The sequence below is a fragment of the Thamnophis elegans genome, chromosome 9, assembly GCF_009769535.1.
Source record: "Thamnophis elegans isolate rThaEle1 chromosome 9, rThaEle1.pri, whole genome shotgun sequence".
Classification (NCBI taxonomy): domain Eukaryota; kingdom Metazoa; phylum Chordata; class Lepidosauria; order Squamata; family Colubridae; genus Thamnophis; species Thamnophis elegans.
Genome location: NC_045549.1, coordinates 28,283,126 through 28,306,140, shown reverse-complemented (window position 1 = coordinate 28,306,140; position 23,015 = coordinate 28,283,126). Strand labels below are relative to the sequence as shown.

At 40.5% G+C, this 23,015-nt stretch overlaps 1 protein-coding gene across 1 annotated transcript in view; it reads left to right on the top strand.

The window, feature by feature from the left end:
• The window catches only part of FAM160A1 (family with sequence similarity 160 member A1), a 79,190-nt gene extending 57,935 nt beyond the window's left edge, over positions 1-21,255 (top strand). Inside the window, exons 9-12 of the mRNA XM_032223572.1 lie at positions 1,201-2,238; positions 9,769-9,947; positions 10,223-10,361; positions 20,427-21,255. Of these exons, the coding sequence (XP_032079463.1) occupies positions 1,201-2,238; positions 9,769-9,947; positions 10,223-10,361; positions 20,427-20,683 (1,613 nt within the window). The 3' untranslated portion in view covers positions 20,684-21,255. The remainder of the gene's footprint in view (positions 1-1,200; positions 2,239-9,768; positions 9,948-10,222; positions 10,362-20,426) is intronic.
• Positions 21,256-23,015: the final 1,760 nt, after the last annotated feature.

Below are 23,015 nucleotides of genomic sequence, written 5' to 3'. Positions count from 1 at the left end.
CAGCAGTTTCCCTTCTCCTCCGTTCCTGCCTGTTCCTGCCTCCCGTCCCTTCCACCATCTCAGCAGTTTCCCTCCTCAGCTCGCCCAGGCTTTCTCCTCCGTTCCCGCCTCGGGAGGAACGGAGGAGAAGGGAAAGTGCTGAGATCTGTTAACAGATTAGTTAGCTGTTAGTCGCTATCGTGTAAAATATTTTCCGTATACCCCTCCCACTTTTATACCCTGCGGGGGGCATGCAGGGTAGGTAAAAACGCACATTGCCCGCGGGTTATATGCGTGAAAATACGGTAAATGTTCTGGAGCTAGCCAGTCATTCCCCACCATAGAAGTACATTGTGTTTTGCCAGTATGCAAAACCTAGTGATCTTTTATATTTTTGTTAAATTTCATTTGTTCCCTGCAAAACAAAAGCAATTGTTCTTGTTATACTTTGAGACTTATTGAGCCATTACACTTAAGTAAGATTAAAGCTAGGATCATAAAAATGGATGTGCCCCTTGGGCAGTGCTCTATCATGCATTTCTTCTATAATGTATCATGCTAAATCCAGTAATTTATAGGCCCCTGCCAGAAGATTAGATTATAACGCTAGAATCCCACCATCAGATGCCCATTGTCAGGAATTTTGAAAATAGAAATTGTCTCATATGAAGAGGTCCAGGTGAGACCTAAAGGGCTTATCCCTAGATAGATAATAATAAGCCTTAGAAAATAGAATTGGGTTCTTTTTTTTGTCTCTTTTTCAGAAAAAAAGGCAGATGCCTCATTTTTCCAGGGGTAGGATGTGTTTTTGTAGCAGAAACACACATCAGGATTTTATATTAATATACCACAAGGATTTTGGTATGCAGGAATTTACCTGCTGGCAATGCAAACTGTTGGAGTAATTTGTTGAAAAGCATATTTTGTAAGGTGATAGCAAAGGATACATTTGCAAGTATAAGTAATAAGCAAAAAGATAATAACCACAGTGCAAAACAAATAGAGAAAGGTTAGCTAACTTAGAGACCGTGTGGTAGTTAATATTCTCTCTTTGAGCTCATTCAAATGCTTAGCATGAAATCAGCATCATGTTTAATTATATCATTTATTGATGTGATTTACAGCTGTGATAACCATGTAAACAGATGATTAATAATTATGAGTGAATGAAGATTTGTATTTCCCCTCAGTTCCCTGTAACTTTTTGTTGCTGCATTGCAGATTCCACCGAAGAGCCCTCCAGGAAGAGCATTGCAGATTCCGCATGTATTGTGAAATATGGGAAAGCTATTGATATCAGTTACCTGCAGTACCTTTGGGATGCTCAAACTCTCATACTGCACTGTATGAAAGACTGTGAAGTTTGGTCTGCTCCATATGATGGGGAAAATCCCAATCCATATACCTTTATCCAAACTTCAGTTGAAGAAGATGGTAAAAACCTAAATCAGCCTATTTTCCAACTGCAACCGAGAACACCTAGGAATCATGTCTCATCTCAGGCGAGACCATTGAGACAAAAGATACAACTGGAGCTGGAATGGGATGATAGCTATGATACTGGGATCTCTCCAGATTCTGATACAGGATCTCCCCAGCGTAATGATGAGTTTAATACCCAACCTCCTGCAGAACCACCCAAGCACATTCAAGAAATGAAGAAAAATGCCATCATGTTGATCAAAGGATCGTACATAGAAGAATCAGACTTTCAGGATGATGTCATGGTTTACAGGCTATGCGCTAAAAAAGATGCACAGGAAGCAGAGTGCTTAAAGGGGAAACCTTTAATATCAGAATCTGCAGATGTGGACAATCCAGATGCTATCTCTACCAATGGTCCTCTAGAAAGTCCCCCATCGGATTTAAATTTGGAGGAATGCAATATGAAAAATTTAAATCTGATCCAACAAGCAAAAGACGAAACCCCAGGAAACATTGACGAAACGACTCTGCAACCTGATTTGGAACAGACCTTGTCTTCCCCAGAAGGAGATCATAACACTAAGTTGTTGAGTCCTGACAGTGAAGATTTTATTTCCGAATGTGATAATATCATTAAAGAATTGGACTCAAACTCTACAGGCTTGGTAGAACTTAAACTGCTGATTCCTGATCCAGTATCCCCTATTGAAGAGGAAGAAGATTTTGAAAACTTTTCAGCAGATACTCCATCAGCAGAGAGTGTGCCCTCACCCTTTGGGTTAAAAGATGCCTGGCCCAGCAACCCTGCAAGAGTCCAGAATATCCCATTTACAGGTACAGTTTTCTAATATATTAAGGCAATCATGCTTTCTAAAATGTCACTATTCTAGATATGAATAGCAAATGTTATATTACTTTGCATGCTTACATTTTATTGTTCTCTTTGTTTAAAATAGAGATAGTCCTTGATTTAATGACCACAATTGAACCTAAAATTTATGTTGCTAAGTGAGAAATTTGTTAAGTGAGTTTTGCCCATTTTATGACTTTTCTTGTTGCATTTAAGTGAATCACTGCAGTTGTTAAATTAGTAACACAGTTGCTAAGTGAAACTGGTTTCCCAATGACTTTGCTTGTCAGAAGGTTGCAAAAGGTGATCACATGACCGTGGGACACTGCAACCATCATAATTGTGAGTCAATTGTCAAGCATCCAAATATAAATCACATAACCATGGGGATGCTGCAACGGTCTTATTTTTTTATTAATATAATTTTTTATTTTTGAATAAACACAAACAGACAAAACACAAAAAACGCCACAAAAATATCTTCCATGACAAATTGTAAAAAGTGTGTCAATTGGTTACAAAGAGCTTTCGTGCATCCCTTCCACAGTCATCACCTACAATTCATATCAAGTTATATATTTTAAATCAAATATATTTATATATATTACTATCATCATATCTCACTCTTCATATGACTATAATTGTTGTTATGTCCCTTTATATAATATATTACAAAATTTAAAGCAAAACCACATGATGGCATTCCATTATCTATTTTCTGTATCACCCAGCAACATTACATCTTTCTAAATAAAAATTAATTGTGTTTAATAACAGAGTTTCTAAACCTCCTTTCTTAATCACTGTTTACAATTTATATCCAATTTCCCTTTTATCATGTCAATACAAATATTACTTTATTATTATTATCAATCATTTATTTAACAATATCCGTCATCATTTCATTTTTTTTGTCTTAGTTTAACTAAATTTAACTTTTTAAAAAAAAATATTATAAGCTTTCATACATAACAGTTTCTAAACTTCCTTTCATGATCACCATTTAGAATTTATACCAAATTTCCTCTTATCAAACCAATACATATGTGTACATTGTTACCATTATCAATTCTTTATCCAACTATATCCATTATCACTTCATTTTTAACATAATGCCCTAATTTTAACTAAATTTGACTAATATTTTGTTATTAGTTTTCATATCTCAACCTGTTTCTTTCCAGTAATAGTGCAGTCTTATGTCTTTTGCCATTTGTGGAATTAATCTTCTGATTATTTCCTTAATCCAATTGGTGTGGACTTCTCTTCCATCAGCTTTTTTAATCAGGTTATCTTTGGTTATCAGTAGTGCTTTTGTTAAAGTTTCTCTCCTTGAATCCATCAATTCTTCTCTTTTTTCTTCTTCTATATCTTGAAATCTGAGGTAGAGCTCCTTTACATCTATCTTCCCTTTCCATGTTCCACTCTTTCCATCTCCAACCACACTCAGTTCACCGTCAGTATCCACAATAATCTTGCCTCTTTGTTCATTTCTCCCTTGGGTTTTTACGACTCTAACCTCCACTTTTTCCATTTGCTGGATATCTTCAACTCTTCCATCGAATTTCACTGCATTACAATCTATATTTTCCAATCTCTTCTCAATTCTCTCTGTTGTTTCTAATAATTTTTGAATTTCAAACATAATCTGTTGTAATGTTATGGTTTCTTTTTGGAGCTGTGCCATTCTTCCAACTAGTAAACACTGCCACTCTAGTTTCAAAACAAGGTTTTGTTTTCACTTCTCTCCAGCTGCCAAAGAAGCATCCAAATAGCACCTGCATAAACAACCAATGCTCTTCTCCTTATCTCTTCTGTAAACAAGCTGAAGCCTTTGGAATGCAAAGTCAAAATGATCAAAGAGAAAACAGAGAAAGCAATATTTCCAGGACTCAACCTCCAACTTCCAAGTGGCAGTGCAACTTCTTTTCCCTCTGATATTACTACTAAAGAAAAAAACCCATCCAAACCAATATTATAAAAATAATGAAAAAAAATTAATCCATAGGTAAAAAAAGAAATAGAAGAAGAAAAACCAATACTTTCCCTTTAAAAAGTAGCAAATATTTGCAAAACTTCCATCCATAAAAAAAGGATAAGACATTGTCCAATGTAGCTTAATTTCACTGCTTATTTTCTTTTCTTTGCAAGTTTAATTTAGCTTTGATTTTTTGAGGGGGCAGTCTCTTTTATAACAATAAAATTTCCTCACCAGATGGACACACTTTCTCTTTCTGCTTTCCTCCCATTGCGGAGCTGTCCCAACTTCAGCAGCTTTTGGCTGTGCTTTTGTCGCCGGCAAGAAGAGATTCTCTTGGATCAATCAGGGACTTTGTGATGTCCCTGAGATCAACAAGACGTACTCTTCCCTGTCACCGTCTTTTTGGGACTGTATAGGTCCAAAAGGACCATCCAGCGGCAAAAAAATTGACTGCGATCTCGGAGCTCCGAGATTGTATGTCGTACTGTTGCAATGTCAGCTCCTGTTCTCCATGATACTGTAACAGTCTTAAGCGTGAAAAATGATCACAGGTCACTTTTTAGTGCCATTGTAATTTTGAATGGTCACTAAGTGAACTGTTGTAAATCGAGGACTACTTGTTGTCTACTTAATCAGCTTGGATTTATATTTCCTGCATAGAAAATCTCTAGTGGTGACATCATTTTGGGCTGTAGGCCTACATACCTTAAAAGAAAGACACATTTAACTATTAATGTTAAATTATACGTTACGTGTTCATAAAATTGCTACAGAAAAAAGATACAATTACTCCTCAAAGTATTAAATAGAAATTGAATGACCAAGGAATTGTTTTTGCATTCATGTTTTAGCACTAGGTGGCAGCTCTATTGCCATGTGGTCAGCATTTGCCCCAATCACCTGCATAGGGGTTATGCTTTATCAGTGTGAATATTCTATAGCAGGGGTTTCAAACTCAAGGCTTGGAGATCTGGCCCACGGGATGCTTAGATATGTGGCCCTCAATGAAATCGAGTTTGATACCCGTTCTGTATGATTGAAGAAAATTCCATCTGCTTTCGAATGACACGTATCTTTCTATGATAATGCAGCAAGTCACTATGTAGCATCATAAGGTGAAGCATTTTTCAATATATTTTATAAGTTCTTGAAAATACTCTGATATGAATGCCTCACATCCTAAAGTTTAGATCTGTGATTCAAACTCACCCAATGAAACCAGCAACTGGAGAGAATTCCAGGCAATCTGGATTCTCTGCATCCATATGAGCCAAGAACAGCGGTGTAAAACTCAATTTTGTTGAGGGCAGCACCAGGGCTGTGGTTGACCTCGGGGGGAGGGCCTGGCTGGGTGTGGCCAACTGGGTGGGTATGGCCAACTTGATGTACTCCCCAAATTGCTGGCATGTTTCTTCTTCACATTGGGTGGCCTGGCCAAAGCGACGTGAGCTGGCTCCTTACATTTTCCAGGATGGCCCCAAGGGCTGGATCTGGCCTGCGGGTCTTGCATTTGGCACCTCTGGACAAGAGCTTCAGTATGTTGATTAACAATATTTCAGCAAATATACTGTCTGCCTTAGTTTAAAAACAAGCTTATAGTGACTTTATAACAGATAATAGAAAGTAATAGAAAGAGGGACACAGATGTTTGTGAGATGTTTGTTGAGGTGCACAATAGTAGTTTTGAAATATGACTTATGGCAATGCTCTAATTGCTCTTCTAGCAAGCTTGTACTGTATGTTATTGCAAGGACAAAAAGATAAAGGGACAAACAAATCTGGATGCAACCTTGAATCTTGATTTTTTTTCAAGGTATGAACGTTATAACCAACTAATCACCAACAGGAATAGATTGGCACACTTTAAAAAAAAATAAAAAAAATTGAGAAGTAAAGAGATACAGAAAGGGAATGATGTACAGTATTATATTACAGTGCTATAAGCAAGCATATACTTTTGTTGATTGCCATAACCTATTCAACCTGAATTTTTATTCCAACTTTCATAAATTCTATTAATCTTCACCCATTAGAGGAAACAGAAAGCAAACAGTAATTTTAATTTTTTCAATGGTAGTAGATGGGTTGATTTTACAAATGTTAATTCAGTTATGACAAGAGTATAATGTGGAAAGATTTCATTGTATTGTATGACAAGTTTGTTATCTTTCTTTGATGTGTTCTAATAGTTGTTTTAAAACCTGCATTTATTCTATTCATCCTCTTTTTTTGGCAAGTCATTTTCTAATGACTATTCATCTATAAAATATGAATAAAAATAAAATTGTCTGCTAGTTTTATGGCAGAGCACAGGCACAATGGAGAGGATTCATTATTCCTTTTCCACAGGAGTATAATGTGGAAACAGAACTTGTCTGTCAGGGAATAAGCAGCAAATATGGAACTGAATGGACATAAATGCTTTCTATGTTTTGACTCATATAACATCTGCTGCTTGCAATGCTTACTGCTCACCGCTAACTTACCTATTAACAAGGACACAATTATCATTGTAAAGTGGGAATGTAATCTAACAAACACAACTTTTACTAAGAATAGGATCCAAATAAGTTTCAAGACTGTATGGTGAGTTGTTGGTAACATTTTAAAATCTAATTTACTTTATTTTGCAAAAAGTACAAAACCTATAAATCTCTTTTTGTCACAATTGTTGGAAATTAGTCTACTAATATGCTATTTGTATGTATCAAAGTACAGGTAGTCCTCAACTTACAATAGTTTTTTTTAGTGACTGTTCAAATGGCAATGAAAAAAGTGACTTATGACCATTTTTCACACTTACAACAATTGCAGCACCCCTATGGTCACATGAATAAAAATTCGGATGCTTGACAACTGACTCATATTTATGACGGTTACAATGTCCCACAGTCACGTGATCCCCTTTTGCGACCTTCTGAACAAGCAAAGTCAAGAGGAAACCAGATTAACTTAACAACTGCAGTGATTCCCTTTACAAATGTGGCAAGAAAAGTCATAAAATGGGGCAAAACTCAGTTAATAAATTTCTCACTTAACAACATACATTTTGGGCTGAATTGTGGTCTTAAGTCGAGGACTACATGTAAATTTCTTCAGAAGCATCCCCATTCTGTCTGCAACCATTCGTTCAGTGGCTAAAGTTACATCGGCACTGAATGAATGATGGTTATGACCAATCCTCAAAGGCTCAGCAGCTTGCTCTCTTTTCAGTGTGACTGCAAGAAGCCTCCCAGCTGCTGCCTCTTTGCCAGCTGCTTCCCGGCAGCGGCTGCAAGCTGGAGGCTGCCGGAAACTACCGGAGGTCAGTGAAAAAGCCACTGCTGTTGCTGCCCTGTTCTTTCGCCAGCGCGCACACACATCCCATTGCCTGCTGTGGATATTGTTCCATTTTTGTGATTGTTGAATTGTAGCATTTTTAGAAAGAATGGCAGTCTAGCCAAACAGTGATCCATAGATATAAAGACTTAAAACATTTATAGATCTATCTCAAAACATATCCAAAGACCCCCAGTAGTGCATGAACAGCCCTCAATATTTTCCCTATATCACAAAGTAATCAACCAATTCTGAGATAAACAGATAGGCCCATTTTATGGAATCAGTAATGAAAACCTGAATAAATTCAACAATCACAGGGAACGAAAATAGCCTCTTGGTGATCCTTCCCATCAAAAAGCTGATTTCACAGATAAGACAGAGATGTCACCTTGCAAGTCAAAATCTACCAACAAGACATCATTCAGTTGCAGAGCAACATTCACTTGTAGCACTATGCAACCAGGCAAGACAGATGCGTGTATAATCTCTGCCAAGATCACTTACTTCCTCAAACTTTCTCTACTGATCATGTTGTCTAGCATAGTAGCAAAACATCCGCAACCCAAAACCAATCTTGGATAGTTCCATCCATGCAGTATGCCAACCCTGAGTGACAGTTGTGAAGTATGGCAAACTATAGGAAGATAAAAGGAGAATGGGATTACTTTGCCCCATTCCATTCTGTGGAAAATACCAGTATACCAGGCCAAGCTATAATTTACTTTATCTCTTTGAAAGCTATATTTTCCAGGGGCAACAATTACTTAGAATGTGTGGGAAGACAACAGGGGAGAAGAGACCTCAATTTGGAGGCTTGCTAAATTCAGAATGTCACTGATACTTCAACCCCTGAGAAATAGGATAGGAGGATTTCTCTCTCCCTCTCCCCCCTCTTCATTTAAAATCTTGAGAAAATAAAGGGGAAATTACAACACTGTTGGAATTCTCTGTCTCTTTATAAATATTTCTTTTGTTTTTTTACTTTTTTGGAACAGCTGTGCTTATTGCGAAGTCATTCTTCTCTTGTACGCAGGGACAGGAAGCATCATATATTGTTCAGTATATGTTCCCTGTCTTGTGCCCAGGCATATGTACTCCATATTAGCATTAAATGTACCAGTTGTAATGCCATCAGTTTCTGTCTCTTTGTTGAAAACAGAAATGCAGAATACCCAATAGCTATGGTTCTTAATCCAATTTTTAATATCAGAGCTCCTGTGACAACATGTCACAGCCCAGGGCTGTCTGTTATCCAGTCGTACATTCACCCAAAGAAATACATTGGGTAACATGTTTTCTCACTGAAAAAGATCAGCTGCTATGTTGGCAAAAGGAAGGAGAGAACCAGGGACATAAGGCTTTTTGGAAAAGCCCAGAGGAATGGCTGCCAAGCCCCCCCTCCCCCAACAATAGATTCTAGACAACATTGGCTGCTGAAGGATTCTTGGTTTCAGGAGAACCCGGGCTAGAGGAGGTACTGAAGGTGAAGTACCAATAAGGGATGCTTCAGTGGTGGGGTTCACTTACCTTCCTTACCAGTTTGCGAATGTGGGCGTGTATGGTCGCTTCGCTTGCACGCACTGATCTGCGCATGTGCAGTGCTTGCACATTATATTGGGGCGGGTGGGCAGAGTCTCCCACAGCCGCCACTATCAGTTTGCCCAAACCAGAGAGAACTGGATGAATACCACATCTGGGATGCTTCTACTCATTGCAAATGGCTTCTGTGGGAAATGGGGTAAGGGAGAAATCATATCCTGCCAGCTTGAGAGAGACAATGCCAGCCTACACCAGTCAATACTTCTTTTTTTAACACCAAGTAGGAATCTAGAAATAGCAATGCATACATTTTGTTAACACACTGGGCTGCACACATATCCAGCGGAAAGGCAATTCATTTTAAAAATGCTTGGCCAGATGTTAATAATCAAGCCTCTTGTTTTTGCAGTTCTGCTCCTTAGCAGAAGAAGAGGGAAGAGAGCTGAAAGAAAGGAATGCAGCCTGATTAACAGTTGCTTACCTCCTGTAATTACTTGTTTGAATGTGTACGCCTGCAAACGAAACTAATAACTGGCCTAATGCTGCTAATTTTAAATAAAATCATAAAAATGGGTTGATGCTATGAATTGGATCAGATCTTACGAATCCCTTTCCTTTTGCTTCTCCTTTCTCAAAATTTTGTTTTGTTTTTATTTGCTCTTTAAATCTGCAGGCCCATTTATCAGCGTGGTGCTATCAAAACTGGAAAACATGTTGGAAAACTCCTTGCATGTGAATTTGCTGCTGATTGGAATAATCACTCATCTGGCCAGTTACCCACAACCTCTTCTTCGTTCCTTTTTGCTCAACACAAATATGGTATTTCAGCCTAGTGTGCGGTCTTTGTACCAGGTACTGCTTTAATACTAAAAAGAAATCTTTTAAAACTCACTTTAAAGTGCAGCACCTATCATTTTTTTTTTAATTAAATTTTTGCTTCAGTTTTTGCAGAGCAATATCTTAATATTAATTTGTTCAAATGTAATTATTTAAATCAATAGAATATAAAATATCACAGCAAGATGAGTTGTTAGGGACAAAGTACGTGATTCAGTCATAATTTAGTAAATAACTGTATTTGTAGCTGTATAGATGCTATTTATTTACTTTACTTTATTTTTGGGCAGGTGCTGGCATCTATAAAGAATAAAATTGAGCAGTTTGCTTCCATTGAAAAAGATTTCCCTGCTCTCTTGATACAAGCACAAAAGTACCTGCTTTTACGAGTAGATGCACTGGATGTTCCTTTAGAATCATTAAATAAAGGTAATAATTTTTCCTGATAAATTAAACATATTTTATTTTTTCCTGGCTTTAATAAGAATTGAATATGTTGTAAGTAAATTATCTTTTATACTGTGCAAGGTTATTCTAGATAATTGTTAGGATTAATTTTGCAAATTTTCCTACCCACCATTCTTTTTAGGTAAGAATAGTTGACATCTGTTCACCAATCTAGTGTTGGGTTCATCTTGACCAGAGCTGGCAGGTAAATGAGATAGCTAGGACATATGTGAGCTTGATCTATCAGCTTATCTCAATGGTGGAAAGCCAGAGAATAATCCTTTTTTCTTGAGTTCCTCAATATTTTCTACCTGCTTAAAAATGGTGGTATGATTTTCCAACATTGTTGAGCTGCATTATGTAGAGCTGTGTAAAACCTGTATCATAAACCCTAAAGTAGGTTTAACATAGTTGAATGTTGACTGCAATACCCATAGATCCCAAAGAAACTAGAGTAGTAAAAAAACCCTAACTCTCAGTCCTCATGGACGACAAAGTGCTGAAACTTTGTGTATGCAAAATAAATGTGCAACTTAGCTGTAGTCTTACCTTTCCTGACATCCTACTTTTCTCTCAAGAAGGTAAGACCATTATACAGTTATAATTTTATTTATTTATAGAAGACTACCTTAAACATACTATTATTGTTGTTATTTTAAAATGGCACAGCTTTTTCAAAATAATTCCCATCTATAGGTATAACAGCCATTATTAAAATATTGTTTAAGTCGCTTTATTTTTAGCAAGGCTAAATGATGGGCAGAGCAGTTCCAAACATTCATTTGGGAATTCTAGTAGTAAAAGGTTCTGCAGTTTAAGCATTGTTGTCAGAGATGAGCAAATCTAACATCTCATGAATGCACTTTGTCAAGTGGAATGAACTGTGGTAAAAATAAGTCTAGCTATAAACACTTTAGGTCAGAAAGGTTAGGTTATTTCATATGAGACAACATTTTCCCATTGCAGCTGCCTGAATTATACTGTTGTCAATTCTAGCAATTCTAGCATATTAGTCAACTTTTATTGCAACAATTTGTAGGCTAATAAAACAAAAAATGCATCGCTCTCGGGAGAAGATAATCATCATTTTCCGCATCCCCACTTTGACCTGGGATGCTTGCATAAAATTACTGGATAATTTTATGTAAATAACGCTATTGTGAATATTGCTCAAGAATTGTTTAACAGCAATTCAGGAAGAAAAAAAAATCTCCATATAAGCTAGTGGTTTATTTCTTTTAGAATCTCTTGTACCAATTTCCCCAAACTGCTTTAGGATTTTGTCACATCATTGTTTATTTGACAAATGACTGGTTTATAATTTGTAATTGAAATTGAGATGCCATATGTAAGGTTAGCAATCATTTTATATGATTATCTTATTTTCTAAGCATTTTCCTGATCCTCTTGCTAACCACTCTTTAATACACTGGGAGGGGATGCAGTGTTGCTCTTTTTCATGTTTTATACTGTTTGAAAAACTTTTTTCAGGGTCTGAAAAACCCTTTACAGTATATCTATCTACATGTGGAGTCTTACATCTGCTTTAATTTTATTCTCACAGAAAACCTAGACATGTGGTTGCTGCTGCACTAGATCATCTGCTTACTATGTAGGCTTCCCTAGTGATAAAATGTTAATACTTCAATGGTCATGGAATGAGCTTAAAAGAAGGCCCCTTTCACAGATGTGAAAGAAGTAAATGGAATACAATTCACATACTATTTATATGAATGGAATTGTCAGTTTTGAATGTATTTGTGCATTATCTCTGTAAATTAGAGTAGGTCAGGAAGGTTCTATTGCCGCTCTCATACATCTTCCTCACAGTCTTCCATATAGAGCATATCCTAGTATTAACTCAACCTTAATTTTTAACAAACTCACCTTATTCTGAAAACTCATGTCCCAAGTTGTAAATTGCTATATGAAATATATAATTCAGCTGAATTTTTAATTTAGAAGACAAAAACACAGAAATGATTCCAATTGCAAAGACTGGAAGAGTTAATTAAAAGTTAGATTTTCTTCCTATCATTGCTGCTGTTTGGCTCATTATAGGTTAAGAATAAACAACTGTGGTAGCATTCTGTGCAGATGAAATTACTTTCATAAAATGTAATTATATGCTACCTTTAATGAAATGAAAAGACAGGGTGAATAAAGGGAGGTTCCCTGTTCAGGGGCATGGATATTAACAGATTAACAGAGTTGGAAGGGACCTTGTAGGCCATCTAATCCAACCCCCTTCCCAAGAAAGAGACCCTACATCTTTTCTGACGAATGGCAGTCCAATTGCTTCTTGAACGCCTCCAGTGATGAAGCTCCCACAACTACTGAATGCAATTCCATTGATTGACTGTTCTCACTGTCAGAAAATTTCTAGGTTAAATCTCTCCTGGATCAGCTCCCATCCATTATTCCTTGTCTGGCCTTCAGGTGCTTTGCAAAATTGCTTGACCCTCTCCTCTTTGTGTCAGCCCCTCAAATATTGGAAAACCTTTTTACCCTGAATCTGAAAAGGTCTAAAATACATTCCAAGGGGATTGATACTGAGGAGTCGTTTAGAAAAATAGCATACTTGCATTCTGTGGACTGAAGTTTATGTGTTCTGATTTCAGAATTAACTTTTTAACCTCACCAAGCCTTGATTAGCATTCTGTTAGAATCTTGTGCCAGAGGATTGTTCTTGTATAGCTGTTGTAGATAGGAATTTTCATTAGTGGCTGCGTTCAGGGATAAGGGGACTTTTCAGAATCTGATGAGAACAGTAACCATAGTGACTAATTGCTTAACAGTAGAACGGGTAAAGAGGTTTCTTTGTTTTTCCCCCAGAATAGTCTACCTTTTTTTGCTCCTTGATTTCATTGTAAGCTTTGCTTCAGTGTTAATAAGAAGCAGTTGGGACTTTCGTTTTTTCCTTCCTTCCAATTTAAATACTTCTTCATTTCTGATTGCCCTCCTAATATCTTTTGGTATTTTTTATAACCATTGTCTAATCCACATAATTAGTGAATCGTGTGAAATATACATTAAGTAACTAGCTGCTAGGAGATGTGGCTGTTGTTCCCTAGAGTTTGATTTTAAAACCCAACATATGGAGACTAGGATTCATACAATTCTGGTTTCAGTAGGCTGAGTTAGTCAAGATTTTTGACATCATGTTATAGTTTTCAGAACTATTTTGCAAGACTTCTAAAGTCTTCTGTCAGAGAAAAATAGATACCTAATGGCTTTACTTCGAATTGTGGCCACTCTTTTTATGTGTCCCCCAAGGCATGAACCAAATGCTTGCTTTGATATTTTTAGCTCTGCTACATCTATCTCCAAAATATTTAACACATGCAGTATGAACAACCCCCAACATCCAGTGAATTCATGAGGCAGTTTGGATTATTTTTCCTTTTAAAATATTCAAGCTATTTTAAACAGGAACATATTTTTAATTCCAGCTATGTATACTTTTATTGTAGCCTTGCTCATTTATCTTCCCTGATTTTTCTGGTCAATCTGCACACTGAATCTTGCTCATGCTCTCATTTTAAAGCAGTTTTTTAGGAATCACTGATTAATGCCTAATACCATGTTTCCCCGAAAATAAGACAGGGTCTTATTTTCTTTTGACCCCCGAAATAAGCATTTCACCTTATTTTCAAGGAGGCCTTATTATTTTTGAGGTACAAGAGGCAGCGAGTGTGGTCACCTCATGGCTGCTGCTGTGTTACAATATTTTCAGGGAGGGCTTATTTTCAGGGGAAGTCTTTTTTTAATGCATGCGTTCAAACGCCCGATTAGTCTTATTATCTGGGGAGGTCTTAGTTTTGGGGAAACAGGGTAGTTGCAGCTTACAATATCTATAGCCAGATGTCATCAACACAGATTGTACCAATTCGGAGAGAATGACCATTGGCTTCCCTGAATGGTCGTTTTCAGGGCGCTGCGAAGGAGAGTCCAAACAAGGGTTAAATACAGCCAATCTGCCCAGAACTGAATTGAAACTTTAAGCCACGCCTCTGGTGCTGACTATCTTCAGATTTTTTCAATGAAGGCGTGGTACTGTTACGTGCTGAGAAGTCCAACAATAAATCCAAAAAACCATATCCAACAGAGAAACAAATCCAACTGTAACTGTAGACGTCAGTACTGAACCCAGCGGAACCAGACCCCAGGGTGGGGTTGGACTCTCCTTCGCAGTGCCCCGAAAACAACCCTTCAGGTAAGCCAATGGTCATTTTCCAGGGGGCTGCTCTGGAGAGTCCAAGCAAAGGACATCCCCAAGCTAAATGTCACTAGGGCGGGAAGCAGTCGCATTCAGGGTATCTCCACTGATATGAATGCCCTGAAGAACTCGCCTCCCAAAGGCCCTTTCTGCCAAGGCAAACTGGTCCAACTTGTAATTCTGAACAAACGGAGATAACGAAGTCCAAGTGGCTGCCCTGCAAATCACCTCGATCGGCGACTGCGTCGCCCAGGCTGCGGTGGTGGCAGCACTCCTAGTAGAATGTGCCGTGATATGGCTAGGCACAGGTTTGGAATGCAGAACATGAGCAAGGGCAATGCAAGCCCTCAACCACCGTCCGATAGTAGAGGAGGAAACTTTCCGGCCCTGGGAGGCCAGTTGGAAAGAAACGAAGAGCAATTCTGAACGATGAAACACAGCCGTGCACTTGACATAACTGCGGAGCGTCCTGCGGACATCTAGCATGTGCCAACACTTCTCCCTCGGGTGCCTGGGATGCGGGCAAAAATCTGGGAGAATTATCTCCTAGGCCTGGTGGAACCAGGAGTTGATCTTGGGGATGAACGTTGGGTCCAGTCGAAGGACCACCCTCTCCTGTTGTATCAAACACAAGTCCTCCCGAACTGATAGGGCTGCCAGCTCTGAGATACGCCACGCAGAAGTGATGGCGATCAAAAAGGTGGTCTTAAAGGTCAAATGCTTAATGCTGGCCGAATGAAGTGGTTCAAATGGAGGACCGATCAGAGAACAACATTGAGGTCCCATGTGGGATATCTGTGGACCACTGGGGACCTCAGATTGGTTGCGCCTCTCAGAATACTATGGATAGTAGGATGACGTCCAAGTGAGGAGTGTTCGTCAGGCACCAGTATCGTGGAGATTGCGGCCACCTGACGTTGTAGGGTGTTGGGCGCTAGTCACTTGTCAAGGCTATCTTGCAAGAAGTCCAGGATGATGGAAATCGTGGCTGAAGTTGCAGATCCCTTGTGAGAGGTGCACCAGTCGGCAAACGACCTCCAGGTGGCGTTGAAGATCTGGGTCGTGGAGTGACGCCTGGATGCCTGGATGGTGTAGATGACCTTGGTCGAGAGGCTGCCCCTGCTCAGGAGATCCCTCTCAAGTGCCAGATGGCCAGTTGCAACCACTGGGGCTCTGGATGGTGAAGGGTCCCCTGGCTGAGGGAAATCTTGTGCGGTGGTATCCGCCAAGGAGGGTCGATGGAGAGAGTCACCAGATTGGCAAACCATGTTCTCCTGGGCCAGAACGGTGCCACCAACAGGATCTTCTGGATGACTCTGGGAAGGAGAGGTAATGGCGGAACGCATACAACAGTCCCCGTGGCCATGGGCATTGCCAGGTGTTGACTCCCTCAGCCTGCGGATTGTGAAATCTCGTGAAGAACCTGGAAAGGTGCGTGTTGGCCGTGGTGGCAAACAGATAGACCAGCGGACAGCCGAACCTCTGGGACAGGTGTTGGAATAGAAGCAGATGCAGACGCCACTCTTGAGTGGTCGACTGTGGCCCTGCTCAGCCAGTCTGCCTGGATGTTGCTTGCTCTGGAAATGTCCTCCACCTGTATTGACAGATGTTTCTCCGCCAACCGACCTAGGGCATCGGCTTCTGTCATCAGAGATCTGCAGCGAGTGCCCCCCTGGCGGTTGATGTGAGTCTTTGTCGCTACATTGTCCGTTAGCACTCTCACGTGATGCCCCTGTATGCTGAGGCGGAAATGGAGGAGAGCCAATCTGACTGCCCTCAGCTCCAGTCAATTGATGCTGTGAGCGGCCTCGGCCATAGACCACCTGCCCTGCGCGAGCTGATTGTGGAGGTGAGCTCCCCAGCCATAAAGGCTGGCGTTCGTCGTGATGGTGAGACGTGCTGGTTCCCTGAATGGGGAGCCCCTGGAGACAGCCACCACCTGAGGGAGTGACGTACCTTCGGGAAGACCGGTATCAACCTCTTCGAGCTGCTTTCATTGGCCCTCTGGTGGGGCAGCAGGAGCCACTGCAAAGGACGATAATGATTTGCTTTCTAGGGTAAAGAAGACAAAGATATGCTCCAGAGCCTTATCATGAGAGCCTTTTTGACAGGACACAAAGGGGTGGGACAGCGGATGAAATGTTGGTAGGGAGGGGAGAGAAATTCCGAGGTGAGACCCAAGAGGATTGTCTGTAGGGCTCACTGGTCTGACGTGAACCGCTTCCATTGGGCGTGGAATAAGTGAAGACGCCTTCCTATGGGAGCTGATTGTTGGTGGTCACTTGTATCTTTTGAAAGGGCGGGAACCAGACCCCCCTTAAAAGGGATGCCTGTAAAAATTCTGCTGGTGATCTCTGTCGCGAAATGACTGACGGTCCTGGGACCGGTCAGCCTGCTATAAGTATGGCCAATGGAAAGGGGCGGAGCTGGAGGAAGGCTCTGCATTCCACAAGGGCTGCCTCCTGTAGGAGTTGGAGCCTTTCTGGTCAGATTTCTTTGTGACCGATGGCATCACCTTATTTTTGTCCTTGTTTTGTACTAGGACTGGATCCAGGACCTCCCCGAAAAGCTTGTCCCCTTTAAAGGGTGCCGAGACCAGCTTCCACTTGGAGCACATATCAACGTTCCAGTGCCTGAGCCACAGGAGACGTCTAGTAGTGACATTGAACCCCAGGCCCGGGAGGCAAATTTGGCTGCGCTCAGGGTGATGTTGGCGGTGTACTCAGTAGCTGCCATAATCTTATTGACATTCTGCCTTAATTTGGTATCTCCAGCTGGATGTTTGGTCAGCAACTGTCTCAACCAGAGAAGGGTGGCCCTAGAAAGGAAGGACGCCGAGGCGGACATTTTAATCGCCCAAGCCGCCACCTGGTGCGTTTTGTGGCAGGCATTCTCTGTTTTCTTGTCCTCTGCTTTGAGTCCCTCCAGCAAATCGGGAGGGAGTACAGAGGATGAGCTAAGGGCTGCCACAGGAGGATCAATGGAAGGTAATTTAAGCAAGTCCTCCAGAGTGGCGTCTACCGTGTACAACCTCTTATCCTTGCTACTGGGAGTAGCAAGGGTGGCTGGTTGTGCCCATTTCTTTTGAACCACATTCAGAAAGAGCTTGGGGACTGGCACTATTTCCTGAGCTGACACAGGCTCCTCAAAGAGGTCCCCAGACAGGTCATCTGGATCATTAGTCGCCTGATCTGGGGGAGGGGTAGACCCCTAGGAGGTCGAGATCTTTGCCTTATTCAAGATGGTTTTGAAGTTGGCAAGCTTAAATAAGTCCGAAAAGAGGCTTTTCGGATGCAACCCCTTTGTCCCCAGAAAACTCAGGTTCCTGCCTATGTAGGATGTCTTCTTCCTCCCAGTCACAATCCTTACTGGCCAGAGAGGAATGTGGAGACTGAGAAGGCTGGGTGAAGGGCGCTTCTCTGGGAACATTTTGGGCCTGGAGATGTCGGGTCTTGCACGGGCGCTTGCCTCGCTGCAGCATGCCCACCTCTATGCCCTGGGATATAGCCCTGTTAATGACCTCCTGCATTTCTGCTGAAAGGTTGGGGCCTTGGTCCTCAATGGGTCAAACTCCTGGAATGGGGGGGCAGCTGCTTGGATGCCAAGGGAGCGGGCCTTTCCTCCAGGTCTGAAGGACAGGTGAAGAGATCTGCCTGGTCAGCCATTGAAGTACCTGGAGAAGCCGCCATGGAAGCAATGGGAGAAAACTCTTGGGCCTCCTTATCGCTATCAGAGATGGGCTGCCTCTGATCTGGTTGAACCTCCATGGAGGGCTCCATTGGAGACACTGATTGGGAGGTTTGGGCCTGCTGCTGAGCTTTGGAAAAGTGCTTCTCTAAGGCCTTTTGGTGACGTATGGCATCCTTATCTGGGCCTGATCCTTGTTTGGGTCCAGGCCTAGAATAGGGCTTGCTGCCACTGATGGCTTCCCAGGCAGCCTTGCCAGCTTGCCTGGAGAAAGCTCTGGAAGAGGGCCCAATCTGCTCTGAGTTCTCAGGGATCTGATCTACCATGGCTGAAAGTTGTGTATAACTGAAACAGGCAGGGACTACTTCCACTCATCATCTTCACAGTTGCCTACCGTGGACCCAAGCGCTCAGAAGAGAGACACAGAAGGTCACTGAGATCAGATCCAGCCAAGCAGGAATGTGGCACGAGCGTTAGCAGCTCCCAGCACCTTGCAGGTCAGGTAAGGAGGCGACCTGATAAGCCATGATCCTTTGCCGCACTAATCAGGTGGTTTTACTAGATTAGGAGTCAAATCGCCGGTCAGACTGAACGAGGAGCCTCCACGCAACGAGTCAGGTGACCAGCCAGCTGTGGCAATGTGCTCAGAAATGAAACTGGTGAAAACAAAATGGCGGATGGAACTTCCTGTGTCCCAAATCAGCCGCCGTGCCAGTAATGCAACTCAAATTTGCCCCCGGAACTAGATAGGAGCCCCGAAGAGCTGTGCCGAACGCCGGCTTCTGCAAAGCGCAGACGGTGGCAACGGAACCTTCAGTGGGGGTTGCCAACACAGCAGCGGTGCTGCGACAGCGCTGGCATCGGCACTCCAACCCACACGCCTTCCACGACAGCTACCTGTGGCCCTACGGCACCCGAGCGAACCCAGGACACTAGGAGGGGTGAGCAAACAGCCAAATTGAAAAGAAAGGAATTTTTCTTCACCAAGCCTGCTCGAGATGAACACATTAAAGGAATTTTCCCTACTTTTAACTCTAGGAGAATCCAAACAATCTGTAGAATTGGAGAGAAACTCGAAAGCGCATCCACTGGGCTAGCTGAATTGAAAAAAACTGAAGATAGTCAGCACCAGAGGCGTGGCTTAAAGTTTCAATTCAGTTCTGGGCAGATTGGCTGTATTTAACCCTTGCTTGGACTCTCCAGAGCAGCGCCCTGGAAAATTAATTAATTTGTTTAATTAATTAATTAATGTAATTAATTAATTTGTCAGAAGACTATGTCTAGAAATTGGACAACCATTTGTCTGATAGTGTTCCTCTTTGAGCAGGAGGTTGGATTAGAAGACCTTCCAAGGTCCCTTCGAACTCTTTATTTTGTTAAGGCTGTTTGTAATGACCATAAAGTTATCATGAGGTGATCTTTTGTTTTTCAGGAAAATGAACATTTTCTTCCCCAAAGAATCAATTTTGTATATAAATATAAAAGATTTATATTTCACATTCATGTCACTAATTTAAGTTGCAGGACATAGGAGCAGAACTACATGAAATGCACCTGTTAGGACACTGAAAAAATTCCCACTACATAGCTCTAAATAATATCCAGAATTAGAATGGCTGCTTCATGTTATTGATACTGCCACATTGCTTACAGTTATAAACTCTGCATGTTGTGATGTTCCACATTTAAGAATTTCGGTTGACAAGCCCATTTATCAAAAGATAAGTGAAGTTTTCCTAATAGTAAAATAAGAGTGTTGATGACCTGTATTATGAGGCTGGTAAAATAATGATCTCAAAACACATTTAAACTAGAAGTGGTATTCAGCATCTTCTGACCAGTTCTGGAGAACCGATAGCGGAATTTTTGAATAGTTTGGAAAACCGGTAAATACCACCTATGACTGGCTCCTCCCCCATCTATTCTCTGTCTCCCAAGTCCCAGCTGATCGGGAGGAAATGGGGATTTTGCAGTATCCTTCCACTTCCATGCCCACCAAGCCACGCCCACAGAACTGGTAGTAAAAAGTTTTGAATCCCACCACTAATTTAAATGTCTTGTAAAAAATAACCCAATGCTTTTTATTAGAACTTCTAACATTGCATGTACATTTAAAGTAATTTTTATTTTTTATTTTTCAGACAATGGACAGCAGAAGAGTGTCACAGAAAAGGTTAAGAACCTCTCAGAGGCATCCCAAGCCCTTCTCCAGACTTACTTGGGAAATAAAGCGAGAAAAGGCTCTGGCCTTCCCAACATCCCCTTGAACATTCCAAACTCCATTCTGGCGGCCGCCCTCTTTCCAGAGTTTCTCAAGGAACTAGCAGCTCTTGCACAGGAACATTCTATTCTGTCCTATAAAGTATTGGGTAATCTTGAGGATTACTACCCACTCTAAAACATTTAAAATATGTTCTAAATGCGAAACTACTTATGAAACAAATTTGAACTTCACATTCCTGGTATTACTTGATTCAGGAGAAATTGTTACTTTTTGGGTTGTGTCTCATTTTCATAAGAAATTGAAATTAGTAATGAAGCCAATACTTTATTTATGTCCTTGATTTGGCTGACTTTCAGGTTTTCTCTTTTAAACTTTGCTGTTCTGACCCTCCAGGTTAGAAAGATACAGTTATGCAAACAAGTAAAAATATTTTTATCTCTCTCTTTCTTGCAAAGATTCATAAAATCCAGCATGACAATCCAACAAGACAATTACTGTTGAAAGGGAAGCTAGCAATCTTCTCTCCAATCTTCTACCTTAGCAGTGATTAGACTTGTGAATCCAAATGGATTCATTCTAAGCCTGTGATTTGCTGAAAGCAGATGGTGGTGCTGAACACATACCATGTTGCCTTATGTTGTGGATATATCTGGTACTCTAAGCCGGGGGTAGGTGGGTCAAACTCGATTTCATTGAGGGCTGCATCAGGGTTGTGTTTAACCTGGGGTGGGGGAGCGAGAGGGCTCAGTTTTTGCTGGCAGAGGGTTGCAGGAGGCTGCTGCAGCTGAAAACAGAGTCTGGGAGGGCCATACACAGCCCTCGCAAGCTTCATTTTCTCTGGCAGAGACACTGGACTGGTCTTTCACTGTTTCCAGGGAAGCCCCATGGACAAAGATCTAAGCACCCCTATGGGCCAGAGTTTGACACCCCTGCTCTAAGCTGTTGACTTCTTTGACATTTAGATTAAATGAGTACAGTAACTGGATGTTAAGTGCAGACTGCAGAGTATTTTCTTGCCATTTCCTGACATTTTAAAAAAAAATTAGATTGCTGCTAAAAAAAAACCTCAAGCCTTATCTTAATAAAATTTGCACAGGGCGAAATATTTCTATGCAAGCTGTAACTTTTTTTTTTTTTTGCAGAATATGTTTGTAAACCTCTGTTGACGAGCTAAAAAGCAAAGGTTTTAATAGTTTTAGGAATGTCATTATTCCTAGAAATTGTGATTGTATATTTTGTTAAGTCATTAAAAAAAAAGAAAACAGTAAATTTCCAAATTGTTTTTAATGAAATTTTATTTGGTTTAAGAAATTCATTGTGATACATTTGTATGTTGGTTAAATCTTTTTGATGTACGCTGATCTGTTGCAAGATCTGTTGCACTTTATAGACATGGCTTTAATATATTGCTCTACTGAAATTAGAAAAAAGATTGTTTTCTGGGATAAATACAGTGCAACCTGTTACAATTGGTGTAGAATTCCTTAAGAACATTTTCTTTTTTGAGTAATGAGACTCATTAGAAGAATTCAGACATGATGAATTGGTATATTATAGCTGCATTCCAGTTTGCACTAGTAAGAGTAATTGTCCTTCCAGTACTGAAGCTAACTGAGCAATAAGTGGCCCAACAATTGAAAGCCTTCATTTTCTTTTTCATTGGTGAAAAGGAGAAGCTGTTTTAGAACAAGTGAAAAAATAAATGGGCATAAAGACCAAGCTGGGGGAAAAAAAATCTTTTCATCTTTTTTTTAAAATTATATTTAGAAGAACTAATAATTACAGGGAGAATTTGTAATTCCTTTGATAGGAGTTAATATAGATCTCTAAGCATAGAAAATAAAGGACAATCTGCCTGTGTATTTGATTATTCATCAAAATATTGCAGGATGTAAAAAATCTTAAAGTTGTAAGTATTGTATTCTGTCCTAAGTTCCATGTTTGTTCATACCATATCTCAGCTCTTTGCCCTTCCTTCGGCAAACAGAACAACTGCAGCCACTTGGGCATCTTACATTTTTCTTTAGACCTGAATTTGTTCCCCCTAGCAATTCTTTTGTGTATAATTACTCCAGACTAAGGAAAGAACTTAAGTAATTGAAGCGCTATGCCAATTAGTCAATTGAAGCCAGAATGGTTCCTTTTTGAAATGATGGGTTAACAGTTAAAAAGAACAACGAAAGCATTGTTTTGATATACAGGTATTCCTCAACTTGCAACCATTCGTTTAGCAACTGTTCAAAGTTACAATGGCACTGAAAAACTGTGACTTGTGATCAGTTTTTACAATTATGACCATTGCAACGTCTCCACAGTTACAGTACATCATCAAACTTTGATTGTTGGCAGCCTGCATTTGTTTATGATGGTTGCAGCATTCCGGGGTCCTGGAGTTATCGTTTGCAACCAACTTAGAAAGCAAAGTCAATGGGGAAAGTTACATTCGCTTAACAACCCACATGATTGACTTAACAGCTACAGTGATTCACTTACAAACCATGGCAAA